The 20449-nt window shown below is 36.7% G+C and overlaps 1 protein-coding gene across 1 annotated transcript; it reads right to left on the bottom strand.

Annotated features, from left to right (window-relative positions):
• Positions 1 to 13401: 13401 nt before the first annotated feature.
• On the bottom strand, positions 13402 to 19330 carry LOC131079974 (uncharacterized protein At2g34160). The gene is made up of 5 exons (XM_058018025.2): positions 18985 to 19330; positions 14535 to 14583; positions 14227 to 14289; positions 13936 to 14000; positions 13402 to 13843 (listed from the first exon to the last, which is right to left on the bottom strand). The coding sequence occupies exons 1-5, from the start codon at positions 19111 to 19113 to the stop codon at positions 13748 to 13750; spliced, it is 402 nt and encodes a 133-aa protein (XP_057874008.1). The 5' UTR covers positions 19114 to 19330; the 3' UTR covers positions 13402 to 13747.
• Between the last annotated feature and the right edge of the window lie 1119 nt (positions 19331 to 20449).

Genomic DNA, 20449 nt, shown 5'->3' with positions numbered 1-20449 from the left:
CATGTTAATTTTAACTGCATAATAAGGATAATTTCTACTCAAGTTGTTAGAGATTTGCCTAAGATTGTAAAACCTACTAATCTGGTATGCAAGGAATGTCGGATGGGAAGGCAAACAAGAACTTCATTTAAGAGTAAGTTGTATTGATCTAATGGATTGTTAGATCTTGTGCAAAATGACTTGTGTGGTTCGACAAGAGTGAGAAGCATGCAAGGTGACAGATATTTCATGTTGTTGATTGATATTATTCTAGAATGATGTGGGCTACCTTTCGAAGGGAGAAATTAGAAGCCTTGGAGAAATTCAAGATATTCAAAGCTAGAGTGGAGACTGAGCCTGGGTTGAAGCTAAAGTGCTTGAGATCTGACAAAGGAGGAGAATTTATATTAGGATAATTTGACACATTTTGTGAGAGGAATGAAATTAGAAGACAGATATCTGCTCCTAGAACCCCTCAGCAGAATGGAGTTGTTGAAAGGAAGAAAAAAACCATTTTGGATGTTGTCAGGACTATGTTGATTGAAGGAAATGTTGCACAAACCTTTTGGAGATAATTTGTTAGCACTGTTGTTTACACATTCAACCGGGTGCATATAAAAGGTGATTCTGGTAAGACTCCTTATGAGTTATGGTTTGGTCATGTTCCTACAGTTAGATATTTCAGAGTTTTTGGAAGTAAATATTATATCAAAAGAGATGAGGATATAGAAAATTTTGATGCAAGATGGGATGAATGAATATTCTTGGGATATTCTACTAAGAGAAAGGCCTACTGGTGTTACAATAAGAAACTAAGAAAGATAGTGGAGAGTACAAATGTGAAGGTGGGTGAATGTCTTGGAAAGAAGATCATAGCATTCAGATATAATTTTGATGACAAAGATGTTATTCCAAATCCTGTGGAGACTAAGAACCTAAAGCAAAATGATATGGTGGAGACAGTCAATCCAGATATTGTTATTGTCGGTGAAGAAGTGTAGGAGCCTGACAATCAAAACAATCAGAAGACTCTGAGGTATGTAAGATTGAATCAATCAGAAAATCAGATTATTGGTGATAAGATTAAAGGTGTGATGACTAGGAGAAGGATTGTTGTTGAAGAGATATGTTTGATTTCAAATATTGAGCCTAAAGATTTTGCAGAAGCATGCAAAGATGAGAATTGGATAAAACCAATGGAAGAAGAGCTGAATCAGATTGAGAAGAACAACACTTGGGAGCTTGTTCCGAAACCTAAAGACAAGAATGTGATTGGTACTAAATGGGTGTTCCTAAAATAAACTGAATGAAGTCGGTGAAGTTGTCAGAAACAAAGCAAGATTGGTATGTAAGGGATTTTCTCAGATGGAAGGTATTCAGATACTTAAAGGGGACTATTGACTATGGTTTGTGGTATCCAAAAAATGATGATTTCCTGCTATGTGCCTATACTGATGTTGATGACCGAAAGAGCACTACTGGTGGAGCTTTCTTTTTGGGAAAGAAGTTGATCTCATGGTCCAGTAAGAAGCAAGATGTTGTATCTCTATCTACTGTTGAAGTTGAATGCATTGTTGTTGCTAGCAATTGTACTCAGGTAGTTTGGATGAAGAAAATGTTGAAGGATATTAGAGTGATTTATGATGAGTCTATTGTTATTTATTGTGATAATTCAAATGCTCTCAATATTTCCAAGAATTTGGTACTGCATTCTAAAACAAAACATGTATCAATTATCATTTCTTGAGGGAGAAAGTCAGTAAGGAAGAAGTTAGATTGGAATATGTATCTGCAAAGGATCAAATTGCAGATATTTTCACTAAGCTTTTACCTGCAAATACATTTGTCTATTTGAGAGACAAGTTAGGAGTCTCTACCCCTCCTGATGAGAACTAGATGCATGGAGTTGCATCAATCTGGTGGATTTTTATTTCAGAGCCTTATCGCTTTATCTGGGTTGATGAGTTGGTGTTGCTACTCAACCGGAGTAGTTAGTGCGTGGTTCAGATGTTCAGTTGTGAGTTTATTCTAAGGGGGAGATTGTTCTTCTTAGAGGATGAGTTACTGGGGCAGAGAAGCATAATTTGTATTTTATCATTGGCATTGTTGTCAAAGGGGGAGAGAAGCATGTGAAAAATTGCTTTATATTTGGACCTTTGTGTGCATGATCTTAGGGGGAGTTTGTTGCAAATTGTTGGTGTTGAATCATTCTACTGCATTGACTTTTTTTCACATTCATATGTTGTCATTAATGTCAAAGGGGGGTATTGTTGGATATTGCTACTACTAGGATATGTTGTCATTAATGTCAACATATTCTTGTGTTTGGTGTTCTGGTGCAAAGAATTGATTTGGTCGGTTTGAGGATTTGTGGTTCAGTAATGAAGTATCTCTATCTCGTTCTTTATTGATTCCATGATGCTATGTAGTGATTTGGTTGAGTTGTGGATTTTGGTTTGAAGATTGTTCCTTTATGTTCAGTGTTGCAGTGTTTTGGTATTTGATCTGATGTGCTCCGGTATGAACATATCTTTGGTTGCGAATTTGGGAGAGTGTTTTGGATGTTCATGTGTATCTACATTTCAGATGGTTCATGATTTGGTGCTCCGCAAGTTATCTTTATAGTCTGAATTGTTGTTGTTAAGTGTTGTTGAGAGTTAGCATGTTGATCGATAAAGATTTGAATAAGTGGTGTTGGTGCAACTATTGTGAATGGTTCTAATGTGCTTGTTGGTGTTTCCTAATCGTGTCCTATTTGTTTTGGTGGTCCGCATTGATCCTTGTGTGTATTATTGGTGATTTTGTTGATCCGGTGATATTCTTAGTGTTATGTGGTATTTTTGGTGGTGTAACGTGTTGCAATTGATCTTGATGAGATTTTCGATGATGATGCATGTTTGGAGAGTTGATTTAGGTCCATGCTATGTCGTCTATGGCATTGTATTGGTTTGGTGGTTGATTTATGTATTGTGTGATGTAATTTTGTAATTGAGGATTAAGGGTTTGGTCGACCTTGTAGTCAAGGTTGATGGATTGTATAAATAGGTGTCGCATTCATGTAATTTAGGGGTCAATGAGGTGTCTAGATTATTAGAGAGTAGTGTATGTGTGCATCCTTTGGTATGATGTATTGAGCAGAGATTGTTGCAGGGTAAATAAATGTGCTTAACTGAAACTGTCATCAGGCATTAGCAGATGCTATTTTTGTAGTTCATGTAATCTGGATTGTAGTTTGATCGTTATTGTAAGGTAGTGAACCTTCCCTAAGGGTTGGAGCCTTCTGGGTCATTATAATTTGAGCAGTGAGCTCTAAGCAATGTGCCTGAATGCATGTGCATTCCCCATTGTAATATTTACACATACTACTGCAGAGTATCATCTTATTGTGGGTAGGTTCCCACCGTGGTTTTTCCCTTAACCAGGTTTTCCATGTCAAACTCTTGGTGTTATATGTGTTGTTGTTATTGTGTTTATATGTATTCTTGCTGCAGTTGATTGAAATTGGAGATTGTTCTCAATTGGTATAATCCAGTGAAAACTTATCCCCCCCCCCTCTCAGTTTTCCTTCATTGTTGTTGCCAACATTATTTAATGCCCTCCCCTATTTCTTTCAGCCTATCTACCATTTCTTCAAGGAGAACATCCTTGTTTGCTTATATGAAAGCAATGAACTCATCCAGACTGTACATTTCCCCACTCCATTTTTTAATAGCCTCCAAGCCTTTGACATTTTTTTTTTTTTCCCTTCGGCATTGAGATCAAAATATCCCACCATTACACCTGTTTCAAGGATAATTTCTAAAGTCTCTAAGGCCATCTTCATTCCCTCAACATTTTCCTGTCTAACCATGCAGTCGACAATTCCATATGCATACAGAGCATGTCCCATAATTTGAACTATGGGATCAAACAGAGTCTCATATAGTTGCCCATCATGGACATTGCCCATTTGACGAGAAATTCGGTCCCAAAATCTCGATCACTGTCATTTTCTCCTTCTCTCGCGCTTTCTAAAATAGCCTTTCCACATGCTCCTCGAGGGTCTCATTAGTTACCCCCCACGATGCACATATGCACTTCACCCCAAATACTTCTACCATTTCTATGTTTTGGGCTTCTTCACAGTTACCCATTGCATAAACTTATGTTTCTTTCCTCTACTTGTTTACTCCAAATTTATAGACACACACACACACATGTATATTTAGATTCCATTTCCAAACCCAATCCTAATTGGAATTCCAATTGTAAATCTAATTTTAATTTGTGTTGGTTATAAGGGTGGTCGTGTGTTCGGACGCCACACAACCAACTTGTCAGCTATGGGATATTTTAGGGACAAGTTGTTGAGGTGGGGCCTCCCATGTTTTGGTTAGCACACAATTTGGGCGGTTTTATGACACGTAGGACGAATGGGGTCGAAACACTTGGTAGATGCATCCGACAAGGCAAAAAAATAATGTTTTCCTGTGGTCCAGACACAAAATTAGTTTACATGTATTAGTATTTGTATTTGTATGTGTGTGTATATATCATACATATACATACATACATACATACATACATATATATGTGTGTGTGTGTGTGTGTGTGTGTGTGTGTGTGTGTGTGTGTGTGTGTGTGTGTGTGTGTGTTGTTGTGAACATCATACGAAACCTTTTATAATATTTAATTATATAGCAATCTTCCAAGTCAGACAGAATCGTAGATATGAAACAAAATTTAATTGCAATATTGGTGTTGCATTATAAGAAACTATTGCAGTATTTACATCATATGAAACCATTTTTAGCACTGAATTATGTTGCATTCTACCAATTCAAACTGAACTGTAGATATGCAACATAATTTAATACCAAAAATGCTTTCACAAAATGTAGTTACTTCCATAATATAAAAGGGTTTGTATGATCCAAGAGCCTTTATGTGCACACCCTATCTTGAAAGGTCCAAAAGAACCCACAAACATAGAGAACCTTACTGCTTTACATCCTCATGGTTTATTTAGTTTCTTATAAATTATACATTTCTATGTACGTATATATATACATTTACATGTATATGTATGTGTATGAGAGTATATGTATCATACATATACATGTACATCCTCGTGGTGCATCCTATCTCATTTCAAATTAGCTTAGATTGCAATTTCCATTCTTTTACAATTGAACCCCCTACACACAATATTATACCAAAACCTTGCAGTGGCATTACAACCTTTAGATGGATTGAGAACATCATGCCTGCATCTGAAATGCAAATATGTATGCCCATGGTAGATTTATTATCATTGTCTGCGTTAACATCTTCAGAGTCATAAAAGTATGATGCGATGGGATCCTTTTGCTTTTTAGGTTTCTCATTTTTCTTCCAATGTTGTTGGTTGTGTTGTGTACAAGTGCATCCTATCTCTTTTCAAATTAGCAATATTCAATTATGTTGCATCATGTAGAATTATGTTTTACATCCTTACATCATATGAAACCTTTTATAGTATTCAATTATGTTGCATTATACCAATTCATATTGAATTTTAGATATGCAACATAATCTAATACTATAAAAGCTTTCACAAAATGTAGTGTCTCTTTTGTAGTTGATGTTATAGGGGTGTATGTAAAACCTAGTCATAGTTTGTGAGACCCTTACTACTTTACATCCTAATGGTTTGTGAGACCCTTACTACTTTATATATTCAGTTATGTTGCATCATTTAGAATAATGTGTTACATTCTTACATCATACGAAACCTTTTGCAGTATTCAATTATGTTTCATTCTACCAATTCAATCTAAATTGTAGATATGCAACATAATTTAATTAGTTTGGGTGACATTCATAGTTTGTGATACCCTTTGTACTTTACATTGTCATGGTTTATTTAGTTTCTTATGCATTTACGTGCATGCATATATGTACATATATATACACATACACAATTACCTCCATATTTGTTTATTGTTTATTTACAACCTCATGGTTTATTTAGTTTATGATGTTCATTGTGTTGTGTACACATTGCATCTTATCTCATGTGTTCATCTTGGTGTTCATTGTTGTGTACAAGTGCTAAGTGTAGTAACAAAGTATATCTAAAGATATCATATCATTATGATTCATATCATTCTCATATTAGTTTGTTTCCTAAACATGTCAACATCTCAATTATAGTGACAATAGTTTAAGACATTGTATAGACATGGCTCTTCAAATGCCTAGGGCAGTGGGGTCAATATGTGTGCGGCGTTTCAATTACACTTATAGACATTCAAACAACATTGCCAACTAAATTTGTCTCTTATACAGAATCACAGTCCACCATGATATTCGATCTTAGCAATGAGGGCATGTTGCTATATGAAAGCCTTTTGCTGCTAAATTGTGTTGCACTCAACCATTCAAAGTGAATGGGTGAGCTTTGTAGCACAATCAACACCAAAAGACCTTCAAATGGTTGTGTGTTCTCGTTGTACTACTGATTCATAGTGGAAGGGAGAGTGGTAGCCATCCCTGAGGTTGAAGGGAGAGCCATACCCAAAACGAGCATGTTTTGATACGTCGAGTGAACACGTTATGGTCTATAATGTGTCGAAAACTTGACAAGAAGTGAGAAAAAACTAAAGGAAAGTTGGCATCGAAAGGCCTCAAAATAGGTGCATTCAATGCCTTTGTGATCAGGGAAGCCGAGCTATGTAGTGGCAGTAAGGAGAAGCGATGTGGAGTTAACGCGAGTGGGAGAAGGAATGTAGGTTGACGATGGGTAGTAAATGCAGACAAGTTGGTGAATAAGGTGGCCATGCATTATTGCAATATTGATAAAACAATATTGCAGTATTGAAGTATTGTAACACGTAATTGCATTATTGCAATATAGCAGTATTGACAACACATAATTGCATTATTGCAACATTCATGACACATTATTTGCACTATTGCACTATTGATAACACATAATTGCAGTATTGATGTCACTTGATGTAGTTCACATCTACTAGTATAAGTCATAAAACCAACAAAAATAAGGATAGATCCATTGTCCACTATCCACGGTATAAATCAATTAGACCAAAACAAACAAACTATTGATAAGTGCAGTATTGATTTCAGTTGATGCAACTCACATTTGCTATTACGCGTCATAGAACCAACTAAAAAAGGGATGGATCCATTGTCCATTGTCCATGGTATAAATCATTTAAACAAAATTGGAAAAATAGTAGTGGGTGATGCAGGTTGGACACTTGAGGATGCAATGGGAACCATGTTCTTAGCCCCTAATGTTGGTAGTTGAGTGCTAGTCACTTGACTTGGGGTTGGATTGCCATATCCATATGCAATTGGACAATTTGTTGCATGTGTAATGCTAGGGAAGTTTATGTTAATTAGATCTTGCAATATACCATGGTTTTTAGGCAAGGGATTGGTTGGAGACGGCGTACTGGTTAATCGTCTTTTCCTTGCCAAATCCCTTGCCTTATCTTGGATGGCCCTTTCCTCTACCTCTTGTTCCTTTAGTGCCTTCTCTTTCTTTTTTTTGGCCTCCTCGTCCTTCTTTGTCTACTCTCTTTTCTTTTCATTTTCTTAACGTGCAATTTTCTTTTATATTATGTTATGTTCCTTTTGCTCGTTTGCCAAAAGACGAGCTGCCTTATTGTCCTTACTTTGTTCTTTCTTTCAGATTTTGATATCCTCAAGCTCTTTCTTCCTCTACTCTTGTTCCATTGCAAGGTTCATGTACTCATCTAATGTTAATAGCTAAGATTGGTAGCTCAACCGGATTCCATTATCAGCCCCCTTCCGACGTTTTTGGTTGACTGTGTGCACAGGGAGTTTTAAGAATCTGTTGATTAATGGGTTTGATTGAGAAGGTTGCGTGTCATTATCTTGGTTGCCTATGTTGGCCACCTCGTCATTGGCGCCTACTTCTATTTCTTGTGTACATTTTGCATCAAATGCACAATCAAAATAGTAATGCACCAACTAAGATGGTAGGGTTGGTGGTGGTGATGGGAAACTAAAAGTCCCCTATTTGTCTTGGTCCTTAATCTCAATACTGAGATTCATGGCCCCTTCTACTACCCAAGAAGGTGGTATTGGCTTAGAGGGAAGACTAAGATCGTCCCCACTATTGTCCACCTATTTTTCAACCATTTGTTGAGGTGGTTCATTGGTGTTTGTTTGTGCATTTGATTCAATTTGAAAATTGTGAGCAATGTTTTCTACAACCTCTTATGTTGAAACAACGCCGCCTGATAGGCTAAGTATGTTTTGCACTGCAGAAGCTTCATCACCATCATTAATCTTGAACGTGTTGTTGGGCTGCATGTCGTCAATGAGTGCATGGGGATTGATGGGCCATATCCCAGTCATCTTGAATCATGCTTTTATGTTTGGGACCATTAGTGCTTTTGACAATGATTTGTTGCCTAGTTCAGCAAGTTCTGCCCTCCTGATTTCCACATTGGGGAATCTTGTCAACCATGATGTTTGTTCATGTTTGAAGTAAGTTTTGAGAGGAGAGAAGATGCTGGCATCCAGGGGCTGAAGTCTATGAGAGTTGTGAGTCAGAAATGTTCGTAGGTCAATGCATAGTATTTTTGCCCCATGGATGGTTGTGAGTGCAACATGACGACCATGATATCGAAGGTCAGCAAGTGCATGTTGGTGGTCAAGACACCCCTAGAACAAAGTATGCAAAATAGTGCAGCCAATTGAGGAAGAGTTCCTTTGTCATCCAAGCATGTGGCTGAGTTGTCATGCAAGCGCCTGGTTTGCACTTAAAGATGTAATTTTGTAACTGCCTCTTCCCCTTAAACAAGTAGAAGCCTGGAATGCTTTGGTCAGCAGCATTAATACAATATAGAATGTTAATCTATTCTTGACTCTTAGGAATGATGTAGGAGATGCCCCTACTTCCTCTTCTAGCCAACACCCTCATGGCCCCATTTCTACCTGCTTGGACCCATGTTTCATTGCAATTCCATGTGTGAGCAGGACCATATGGATTTGCATAATATGATTTCGATAGTGTCTCCTATAAAGTAGATACAACAGCAGGTCTAAGGTTCGGTGCCCTGTCTTTGTCAAGCCCTTCAGCAGTTTGCAAAGTGAGTTTCAGATGTTGGCCCTTAAAACCCGATCACCAAGACTTCCAAGAAGTCCGTTCTTGAAAGGGTTGGGTCTAAATTGGCAATTTGAGCAACCTCTGCCTTCAAATTGACAATCTCCAACCCATGTCCAACCGATGCCATATACTTGCACCATTTGACTATCAGATCCTCTTCATGAAATCAGGATTGTTGGAGGACCTTTCTTGGAAGTGCTTATGAGACCACCTAACCATTTGAGTGTGGTTGTTGGGATGCCCCCATTTTTTGATGTTGCCATAACAGACATGTTGTTGTCCTCGACATCTTTTAGTGCCCCTTTCATGTCATCTACAGACCACTGCTTTTGTGATAACATAACCATTGGCAACCTCATAGATGGAATACCCTCCCCTTGAGATGGAATAGCCTCTCGATGTGGATTTGTCACTATTGGGTCCACATTTTCAGTGTTTGGGGGGATGGGACTCCTCTTTTATGGCTAGGCCACCTTGTTGATGCTCTTTTATTTAGAGTAGGCTTCATTTTCCAATCTCCCATCTTCATCTGCAAACAATAAGTAGAATCAGTATGTAGATTATGGGAAACTATGACCAGTAGATGTGTGTTGAGGTGACTAAATGGTGTGTTGTAGGGCTGGACAAAGGGCCCAAAAACATGTGGACTTGGACATCTTATCGTAGGCATACATGGTCTTAATTGTAGGGTGTAGTTACCTATGGTGGCCATGTTAAGAGTCGGCATTTACGTGGCAATCTATTTTTGGGACTTTGGTTTGTAAGTAGGGTGGCAGGCCTCAACTGAGCGTAAATATTATCTTAAAATTGGGCACGCATAAGTTCTACATGAGGCCTCCTATTGTGCATGTCAAAATTTGTCATTGTTATGAACAGCTAGTGAATGATATAGTCATACTTGTTTGACTGCTTTGTTTGGTACTTAATATTTTCATTTAGTATATACATTTCAATCAAACTTTAATCGGAATGTTGTTCAAAAGGTTCTCTCTTCTCATGCTATATATTGGAAAGGATACTGAGGAACTTTCTGTGGTCAAATGGGCAAGAGAAAAACAAGAGGCACAATGTTTCATTGGATTGGTGTTGTGTTCCAAAGCATATGGGGGGCTTGGATTGAGGGATTTGAAAGCACATGGCATGGCCCTGGCTTCTAAGTGGATATATAAGGCTCTGAATGGTAGTGAACCATGAAAAGTTCAGATTAGGAATAACATCTCTCTTAAAACCAAAAAAAGGTAACATCTGGAAAGAAATTGGCTTTCATGACATGTTATTGGGCAACTATGATATAAGGACTTTTCGCTCTCCTATTTTTGCTTCATTATGGAAGGCATGGTCTAGAGGAAGACATCTTTTAACAAATAAAGAGGCCATTGGACACTCTCCTACTTATTCAGTGGTGGATAGGTCTATCTGGTGGGGGATTGTACTGAATGATAAGCCTCGGTCACTTACTCAGTGTTGCTCTACAAAAGCTTGGTTCTCTTTGGTCATTAAATCCATTGAAGATATCGTGGTGAATAAGCAACTATGTTTTTGGGAGGAGTTGTGTTGTAAGTATTGCATACCACCATCTCACAACAAGACTTTTTCTTTGATTAGCAAGGCTGTTGGATCCTTTTTTCTGGGGAAGACTCTTACCTCTAAACAATATAAGTATCAATTGAAATGGAAAAATGGAACCCCTCTCTCTGAGATTAAGGTCAAGCATATATATCAGATGTTAAGAGATGACGCTCAAATTACTGCATGGATTAATGCGTCTTGGGGGTGTCATTGGTCTGAGACTAGGTGGTCTTTTGTTTTGAGTAGGATGTGGAAAAGCCTGTGTGAGGCAAAGAAAACTTGTCTTAGATGGCAAATTCTCCTCAAGAAGGTTGTTGTAGGGGATGTTCTTACTTCCTTGGGCTGTGAACCTGTGTGTTGTTCAGTGTGTAATGTTACTGAAACTGTAATAAGTCATATTTTTTTTGAATGCTCTCATGCCTCCTGGGTGTGGTCCCTCTTCCTTGGTCAACCTGTGATATGGAATACTTCTCCTGGGTTGTCTTGGATTGAAGTTTTGGCTGGGTTTGTGGAGATCTTTGATGATAAGCTATGAGTTTTGGTCTGTTTTATTTTGTGAAATAATTTGGTTTCTGCGGTCCAAAAGGAATGAAGAGGTTTTTCAACACAAGAGGAGAAGGCTTACTGAGTTTAATGATAAACTCACACATCTTTTTATCATGACACAAGCCTCTGCAGTCATTGAGATACCACAGAGCAGATTCTTGATCCTTGCCCAAGAAGGGGTGATGTTACTTTACAAATAGGATGTCAGATCGGCCCACTTCTTTCATGCATATAAAGGCATGCTGAACCAAGAGGAAATAAAAGCTTTAGAGTAGGTTTTGCAAGATAATCAAATCACCAGAGCGGAGATCGAGACAAAGAACAAAGAACCTAGGCAACAGGATGCACCGAGCTGGGACCATACTGCAGCACCAGATATTGTGCCACCTCTGGGCACATAGTGGGGTCATGGGACTGATGACCAGAGCTCTTTGATTTTGGTTTACATAATAATCTTGATCGTGTAAATAATATGTAATGTTTACAAGTTACTGATACTCTAACTTAGAACATACTGCTGCTACAGGTTGTTGATATCTCATTTTGTGACAGATTTTGATCTCTCATAAGATATCCATGATGTATTCGTAAACCATTTCTGAAAGAAAAAAGTAGGGTGGCAGGCCTCAACTGAACGTAAGTTCTGCTTGAGGCCTTCTGTTGTGCACATCAAAATTTGTCATTGTTATGAATAGCTAGTGAATGATGTAGTCATACTTGTTCGACTGCTTTGTTTGGTACTTAATATTTTCATTTAACATATATATTTCAATCAAACTTTAACCGGAATGTGGCCAAATTAATGCTGATTCATTACTGGGTTTTAAAAAATTGATTATTAGTTGAAATTTGAACTCGTACTAGGTGATCAGATGCACCTCAATGGGACCCTAACCACCCACGTACTATAACATGTTTAGGACCCCGCACACGTATTGGCTCCTCTCCCCTAGCTCCTGATATAACTTATTCAGCAAGAAAAATATTGAAAAATTGGGGATGCTCATCATCAACTTGCATCAAAAAAGGACCAATTTGCATAAGTCAGTTTAATTGGGCAGGCTGTTCCATAGGCTATGTTTAGCCTCGTATGTACATTAAAATTGACTTCTGTCTTCTTCCTCACCGCCTTGAAGGTTGGCACCAGTGTAACAGTTCTTAAATGGTGACTGCTCAGCAAATTTTGGGACATCACTACATGGGTACCTGGAAAATTACCATTGATCTGATACCCCACCTGGAATATGGTTTCCTTTCTGTTTAGTCCAGCAGCAGTAGGTGTTTACTCCTTTTGTTGGGTATAATTTCTTTTAGTAACGACTAGCGCCCCTGTTCAAGGATTGATGATCTGACTGACATAGTAGTGGATCTCACGTCCATATTTAACAGATAAAAATAATAATATTAATAGTTCAAATTTCAGAAATCAGTACCACAATTTTGCACATTCCGAAGAATCACAATTACAGTAGATTTCGTGTAGAAGCATTCAAATTACAGAGAACAATTGTTTGAAACATCGTCATCAATACATATAATAACTAGGATATATATCATATTAGAGATTTCTTCATCGTCAAAATATATATAACTAGTATAGGTATAGTTAGTTTTATTTATTTAAAAGAGTTAATTTATTTTATAATTTTTTTATTAAAAATAAAATAAAATACGCCTCTGGCATAAAGATCACATAACTATCATAGGTAACAAGACAATGATTTATCTAAATGATAGGAAATACAGCAATACTAAACCGCCCTAAACCAAATTCATAGAACACTGGCAACATACATTTTCTAGAAAACTAGTAAAGCGATGGTACAACTTTTCTTTATAGGAAACAAGGGGTAATATATCAGACATAAGTCCGAATAGACAGGATAAACATATTTTTCCACATGCTGTAAAAGTGAGTATAATAAAAAACGCATTGCAAGAACAGAAAAAATTATGTTCTTATTAGCATTTCTTCTATAATAAACACGCAACTTCAGGACCAGTCATTTACTTTAAAGATGCTCATCCATTGCAAAAGATATCGTAAAAAATTATGTTCAGATAAATATACATTGTGCAAGGCCATCCTTGCCAGCTAGCTCAAGACAATGAGTTGATTAAAAGATATTACAAAAATGCAAAGCACTGTGAACACCAAATAGCTTCCGTGGCTAAAGAACTAAAATGACAATACAAAAATTTATATTGCAGAGTTGGTCTCAAGAAAATGCAGGTAAAAAATATGAAACATGTTAAAAAGCCCACAAAAGATGGGACTCATTTACTAAATTCCAGAAGTTGTGCAGCATCAACAATTACAAAATGAATAGTGAAGCAATAATGCCCCACAAGTAACTCTCATCCCCCAAAAAGATTCAGACAGAATGGCAAGCACTGAACCAACGCTTCCCATTTCTAATGGGATGTCCAATTAGAAAAGTAACCCTAATACTGGAATTTGAAAAGACAAAGCCAATACGATTTTATCTAATTAAATGCAAGCATATGCAGTGACTCAATAAATCACTAGCTATTACCATCCATCTCACCATCAAGCTCCCTCTCCTCAGCAGCAGCCATCAAATCATTGAACTGCTCAGATTTCCGCAATATTATCTCAACCTACAGTCATCAAATATGAATGGCATTTAAATTCTACAGGCCAATAAAACTTATCCACAGATGCAGGCAATCAACTGTTTAATCTAAATTACCTTGGCTTTCTGGATAGGCCGGCCTCTTGCTTCATCTCTAATGTCAATCGTTGATGTCAATATCTCTGTATGGATTGAAACATATCCAGTTAACTAAACCAATCATCACAAAACATGTAAACATAATCCAGATTAATATGAATCCAATTAACATATACATAAGAAGGCATTTGAAACTAATATTTGTTAAGAGATAATATGCACCTTGCATAAACAAGTACAAGTCCCTGTAAGCATATAGAACCTACAATAGTTCAAACAGACAGAAGAAATCAAAACATGGAAACATACTTTTCTCTACAGCAAGCCCATTGTTCTTGAGAATCTCAGCAACGGTGACAACTGTAGCAATAGCTGTTACAAGAACATGATGCAACGTAAGTAAGACTACACTACCAGATAAAATGATAAGAAAATGTATTTTTTCTGTTTTCTTGTGAATTTTTATGCATAACAGTTTCTGACAATGGATGCCCAATATGATGCAGAAACTTCCAACAACACTGCTAATTTACAGAGTGCATTTTGATGTGCTTAATAAATTAAACTAAGGGATTGAAATTATGATTATTAAACTTGGAGAATAATTGACGACATACCCATTCCTAGGGCAGACAGCTCCACCTCCTCGTTCAGCTGCATATATCTCTGAAAACAATCACAATAGTTTTAGCATAGAGTTGATTGATCATTAAATTTGTATTCTGCATAACAAAAGGAAGCATTGCCTTAGTCGTATTAAACAATCAAAAACAAAACTTGGCGCTGCCTGTATATCAAAACCATTAAAATAATTGCAAAGAAACAAAATGTCCATAAAAGCTTTTGGCCATAGACTGTAGTCTAGTGGCAAGTACGAGAACTTGCTATACACAATTTCAATTCCGTGTAAACATCTTTATAATTTACCTATGACGGGATTTAAGTATGAGATGATTTTGATGGGTAGATATGGCAAAGTTAAAGTATAACAAAAGGCAAAGGTTGTTGAAATGATTTTTACTAATACTCCACAGAATTTGAAACAACGGAGCTCTGGGAGTCACTGACTAGTTCAGACTTCAATATAATTGAATTTGCTTTGGTACCAAATTCAGTAAATCGGGTTCTGATCTATAAGAAGAATAAACAAAAACAACAACGATCAGAGTCATCAAAAAAATTCCACAGGCATCATGCCCCCCCACCCCACAAAAGGGTGGCCACGATAACTCTGGTCACAATATCATATCCACGTTGTGATGATTTTGTGTCAGTGTTGATGATGGTCATGCCTGATGGAACTCATAACTGTGGTGGAGGAATGAACCTGGGTCATGCTTTTAGCATCCCTCAACATTTTTTTACATACATTCACTGCTCCTAGTCACCTCTCAGAATGTGTCAACTCCACATGACACGTGTCTAATTAGCCTGTCAATACCTATTAGTTTCATAGTATATTACAGCCACTGGTGTTCGCTGGAGTTGAGATTTGCTGAGTGTCAATTCTTTCAGTCACTTAGTTTCAGTAAATAAAATTTATGAAACTAACTAGACTAAGTGTCAATTCTTTCAGTCACGTAGTTTCAGTAAATAAAATTCATGAAACTTTAACCCATGAAGAGATGAGAGGGTAATACTTGGGAGGAACAAGTGTTGAGCCAATCTTTGGATAAAAATTATTTTTAAAATAGAACAATTTTATCAAAAATAAATTGCTGCTAAGCAAACAAATAATTTAAAAATCTACCTAGCTTAGATGATCTTATATACAATGTTTTCTTTGAAATGGCTTTAAATTTGAACACCAATTAAGCCAACTTTAAACATATATATAAATATCAGTGTTTCTCTAGGTTTCTGGGATGGAGGAATGTGGTGATGTGGTTTTTCAGGGATGGGAAAAAATTCCAAAATTTGGGGATGGCTACTTCAATAACTTTAATAAAAACTGATATTTTAAAAAGAAAATGCAATATGCTGAATTTGTTATGACAATCCTCACACTTTTTGGGGGATTTTTCCAAAGACTTAAGACTCCCATGTCAAAACAGAAATTGAGAAAACAGCCCAAGGAGTTGAGACATTGAGTTGTGTATACCATATGAACCCGGGGCAGTGCACCACCAAACCCAGATCCCCAAGAACATAGAAAGAAATGTACCCAGGCCACATTAACATTTCGCTCATAAAATGACCTGGATCCAAATTCTAGGTCCAGTATGTACACATTCTGAGGTCCCCTGTCGATTCTGACAAGGTCCTGCCATGACCCAGGTCTGTTTGGACATACAGCCACAGTGTATGTGGACAAACCCAGGGTGTGCTTGGAAGAACCTAGTGTGAAACTCGGTAGAACCAGGTGCTAATTGATATTTTTAACTTCTTTTTGTTTATTGAACATTGACTAGTCAACTTAAAAAAAAATCGACCCTAAACCCTAAAATTTTTCCAAAGACTTAAGACTCCCATGTCAAAACAGAAATTGAGAAAACAGCCCAAGGAGTCGAGCTTAGTTGGTTAAAACATTGAGTTGTGTATACCATATGAACTCTGGGCAGTGCACCACCAAACCCAAATCCCCAAGAACATAGAAAGAAATGTACCCAGGCCACATTAACATTTCGCTCAGAAAATGACCTGGATCCAAATTCCAGGTCCAGTATGTACACATTCTGAGGTCCCCTGTTGATTCTGACAAGGTCCTGCCGTGACCCAGGTCTGTTTGGGTGGACAAACCCAGGGTGTGCTTGGAAAAACCTAGTGTGAAACTCGGTAGAACCAGGTGCTAATTGATATTTTTAACTTCTTTTTGTTTATTGAACATTGACTAGTCAACTTAAAAAAAATCGACCCTAAACCCTGAAATTGACCTAACAATTTGAAACACAGAAATAACGCACAAACCATATACATTTGATGAACTTTCACTCTTACTGATTTTATTATTTTAAAATTGAACAGTGAACAATGAATATCTATCAGAACATTTGAGTTTAATAAATTGACATCAAAGTAATATTTTTAAATTTTTATAATAGTTTTGTTTATTATAAGCATGTTATGTGGTATTTTCAATTTTGAGCTTAATATTTTGTTATTAGGCTGCAAACATGTAAATAGTAATGATTTTTACATGCTTTTTGTACAGATGTGCCCAAAAAAATAGATCATATAGGCAAACCCAAAAATGTAACTTAAATCAAAAGAAACAGAGAAAGGTTTACACCTTATCATTCATGACAAGGAGCAGAGAAACAAAAGTGATATTGCTGATAACCAGTGCAATCATAGATTTAAATTGGACAAACTTTTTACAAGAAATCAAAACAATAGACACTATAGGACTAAACTGGAAAATTTTCTATTTATAGGGCCAACTATCAAATAATGATGATTATGGGAGGGTTGTTAATGTGGGTTGTAAAAAGAGGAAATTGAATATGAAGAACAAGAGGAGGTCTCATTTGTAAACCCCTATTTACGGACACTTAGAAGGCACTAAAAAGATAAAACATATGTGGTTTTTAATAGAATTGCCTAAAGAAGCTCAAATAACCCTTGTCTAGGATGCACTCCAAGCTCTTGGACTGAATGGGCATTGTACACACTGTTTGGTTATTTGAGCTCATTTACCCAAGCAATGTCATCCAGATGTGGTCGACAGCCAATAGCTTCTGCCATTTGAGGCCTCAGATGCAGCTATTCAAGCATAAGTTGAAGGCAGACTAGTTAAAGCGACATGACCCTCAACACAACATCTCTCTCAAGCTGGACTACAAGAAACACAATCGCAAGCATATGCACATGCCATGGCTCATGTAGACAAGGAACCCGGATCCAGAAGAGAACATAGGCATTGGATGAAAATTTAAAAAACTTAATAAACTTCTTATAAAAGCATTTTTCAGAGAGGGTTCGCTCAAGGTGCCATCAGATTCTTCTGGATTCATCAAAGGTTCATCCAGAATGAACACAGAGTCTTTTGTGTGTGTCCTGGTGGGTTCCCATGGCAAATCAGCCCTGAATCCAAACTGGGTTTGACCCGAACCCATATACAGGGCTGCAAGGAGGGCTGCATAGGAGGTAGAGAAAGACAGGAAAAATTCTGTTGAAGAGAAAATACCGTGAAAACTGATGCACCATAGAAAGAGAAATTCATTGTTACTAAAAACTGATTATTTTTAAATCCCAGTTTAAATGTGAAATATAAGGTGCAAATAATCAATTTATAAGATGTTTTATTTCAGGCAGGTTTAAAACTGAATATATTAATGCAAATTCGGTAGTTTTGTAGAGCTGCACTATTCTCCCTAAGTTCTCTTATATATATGAGTTACACATCAATAACTATGTCATCCTTCAATAGTCCACAAGCATCTGTCGACCCTCACACCCCAAAAGCCCAAGTTAATGTGGTTGTGGTCTATAAAATGTGCTCTCGACAAAATAGACCTTGGGATTATAGTCCAAGATTACCATGTTCCAGCTTAAACTTCAAGGCAGCACATTACCTCACCCAAAAAATTACCTAGAAAGAAAATACGAGTATTTTTTATCCTTTCAAAAATGCTAGCATAAATAATCTTACGCTTCTCTCATTTATTCTGCCAACAACTAATTTTAAACTTCCTTCGTTGATATTGCAACTGTCAAGTTTCCGTGAATTGACAGAAATAGTAACCCGAAACTCCCAGCAGGTTGTTACAAGCCCTATATAGAACATCTATTTTTTATTTTAAAAACACTGAAGACAAACACAAACATCCTTTATGTTCCAAACCTCAGAAAGTACTTGTGCTTACACAATACTGCCACTAACCAGCAGTGGATATTACCGCCAATCGACAGGAAGAAAAACACAAACTTGCAGCAGTTAGGCAGAGGCCCAGGATGAACAAGATTAACAAGTTTAAAAAAAAAAGAAAAAATTAAAAGCGAAACCTTAGGTTTCGAAACATTCTAGGGCTATCTAACATCCCACATAAGGAAAGAAAAGGAAGAAGAAGAATGAGTGAATAGCTGAAGCAGTAACCAAACAACAAAATGAAACCTAAAATAGCATACCTTAGCCAAATTGACATAGAAAAAGAGCGGCTTCTTCGTATTGGAGACCTGAATGCGGTTCTTCTTCTGCACTTCCTTTTCGTTGTCATTGAGATCCAACTTTGCCACTGCTTCCGTCACTTCTTCCATCCTTTGGATATGCCAAATTCTCTTCAGGAATAAGAAAAAGAAAATCTGTGCGCCCGAAGCTGTAGAGTGTGCTTCAAGCTATTATTATATAGCCGTTACGGCAATGGCTTATCGAGTTCTTACGAAACCCTTGGATAAATTTGGAGGGTTTTTAGTTCCATCAAGTTTATCCTGTGCATTTGTTGAAGGGACAACTGTTTTTGTTTTATTTAGCTTTCAAATATTTCTTTTCTTATTTTGTTTAGTTTTTGTTTTTTAAATTAGGAATCTAATGGGTCTGTTTGGGAAAAGAGAATTTTTCAATTTAATTAGTGGGGATTTAAAGGGATCTTTCAGATAAAGATCATTTGAAGAATAATGTATATGGTGGTATTATTGTCCCTAGTCATTAAGTTTGAATTCTTGTCATTTTATTGTAATTATGGACATTGTGTTCTTGAATATTCATATTAAAGTTGTTACGTTCATTGATCGAGCTCATCAACTGTGTGCTCGCTTTGTGCCCCTATTGAGTTATTGTACTCTACAAGTTTGGACCTTTTGTCTAAATGTTGTACATTCATATGGAGATGAGCTCCCCTATTTGTGACCTTAAATAAATACAAATTATTAGTATACATATCCTAAATATATGTATGTTAAATTTAAAGCTATTTTATTTACTTAAGATTTGTTTTGTTTTATTTAAATTATTTTATTTTATTATTTTTATTCATTTTATCAATTATTTTATTTTATTTTAAAAATCATTTTAGATAGATATATTTAAGATTTATACTTGATTGTTTATAAGTATTATAAATTAATGATCTACTTTGAAATTTATTTTTATTCATACCCTTTGTAGTGTGGGTTGTTGGCATGAATGTCATGACATAGAGGAGTGGCACACAGTGGCATCAAATTTATGAAGGGTTGTGTTGAGGGTGTTAATGCTAGTGACACGAAGTGGGTCTTTGCTCCAATGAGGAACACTGGTGATTAAGTTGAAGAAGTGGATGAGGTTGGTGAGGATGGGGATGTGGGGTCAGGTATGGGCCCATGTTTCTGCTTGCAATTTTTGTCTTTTTGTCCATATGGTGGTTTGATAAACAATGCTCATTATATGTCGAATGATGGGTAGTTGGCTAGGTAGGATACATGGAAGTATATGTTTGCAGCAAGGGTCTAGTATTCAAGGTCTATGTCATTTTTTTAATTAGACCTAGTGAACATGTAAATGAACTATGGTATGACCCAGTAGAAGGGATATGTTGTAAAACTTTTTTTCTTATATTAATTTATTGGTATGACCCTGTAGCGCCACATTAATTGATAAAAAAAAGTCTCACAACCA

Source organism: Cryptomeria japonica, chromosome 10, assembly GCF_030272615.1.
Source record: "Cryptomeria japonica chromosome 10, Sugi_1.0, whole genome shotgun sequence".
NCBI lineage: Eukaryota > Viridiplantae > Streptophyta > Pinopsida > Cupressales > Cupressaceae > Cryptomeria > Cryptomeria japonica.
This window is presented reverse-complemented; position numbering and strand designations above follow the sequence as displayed.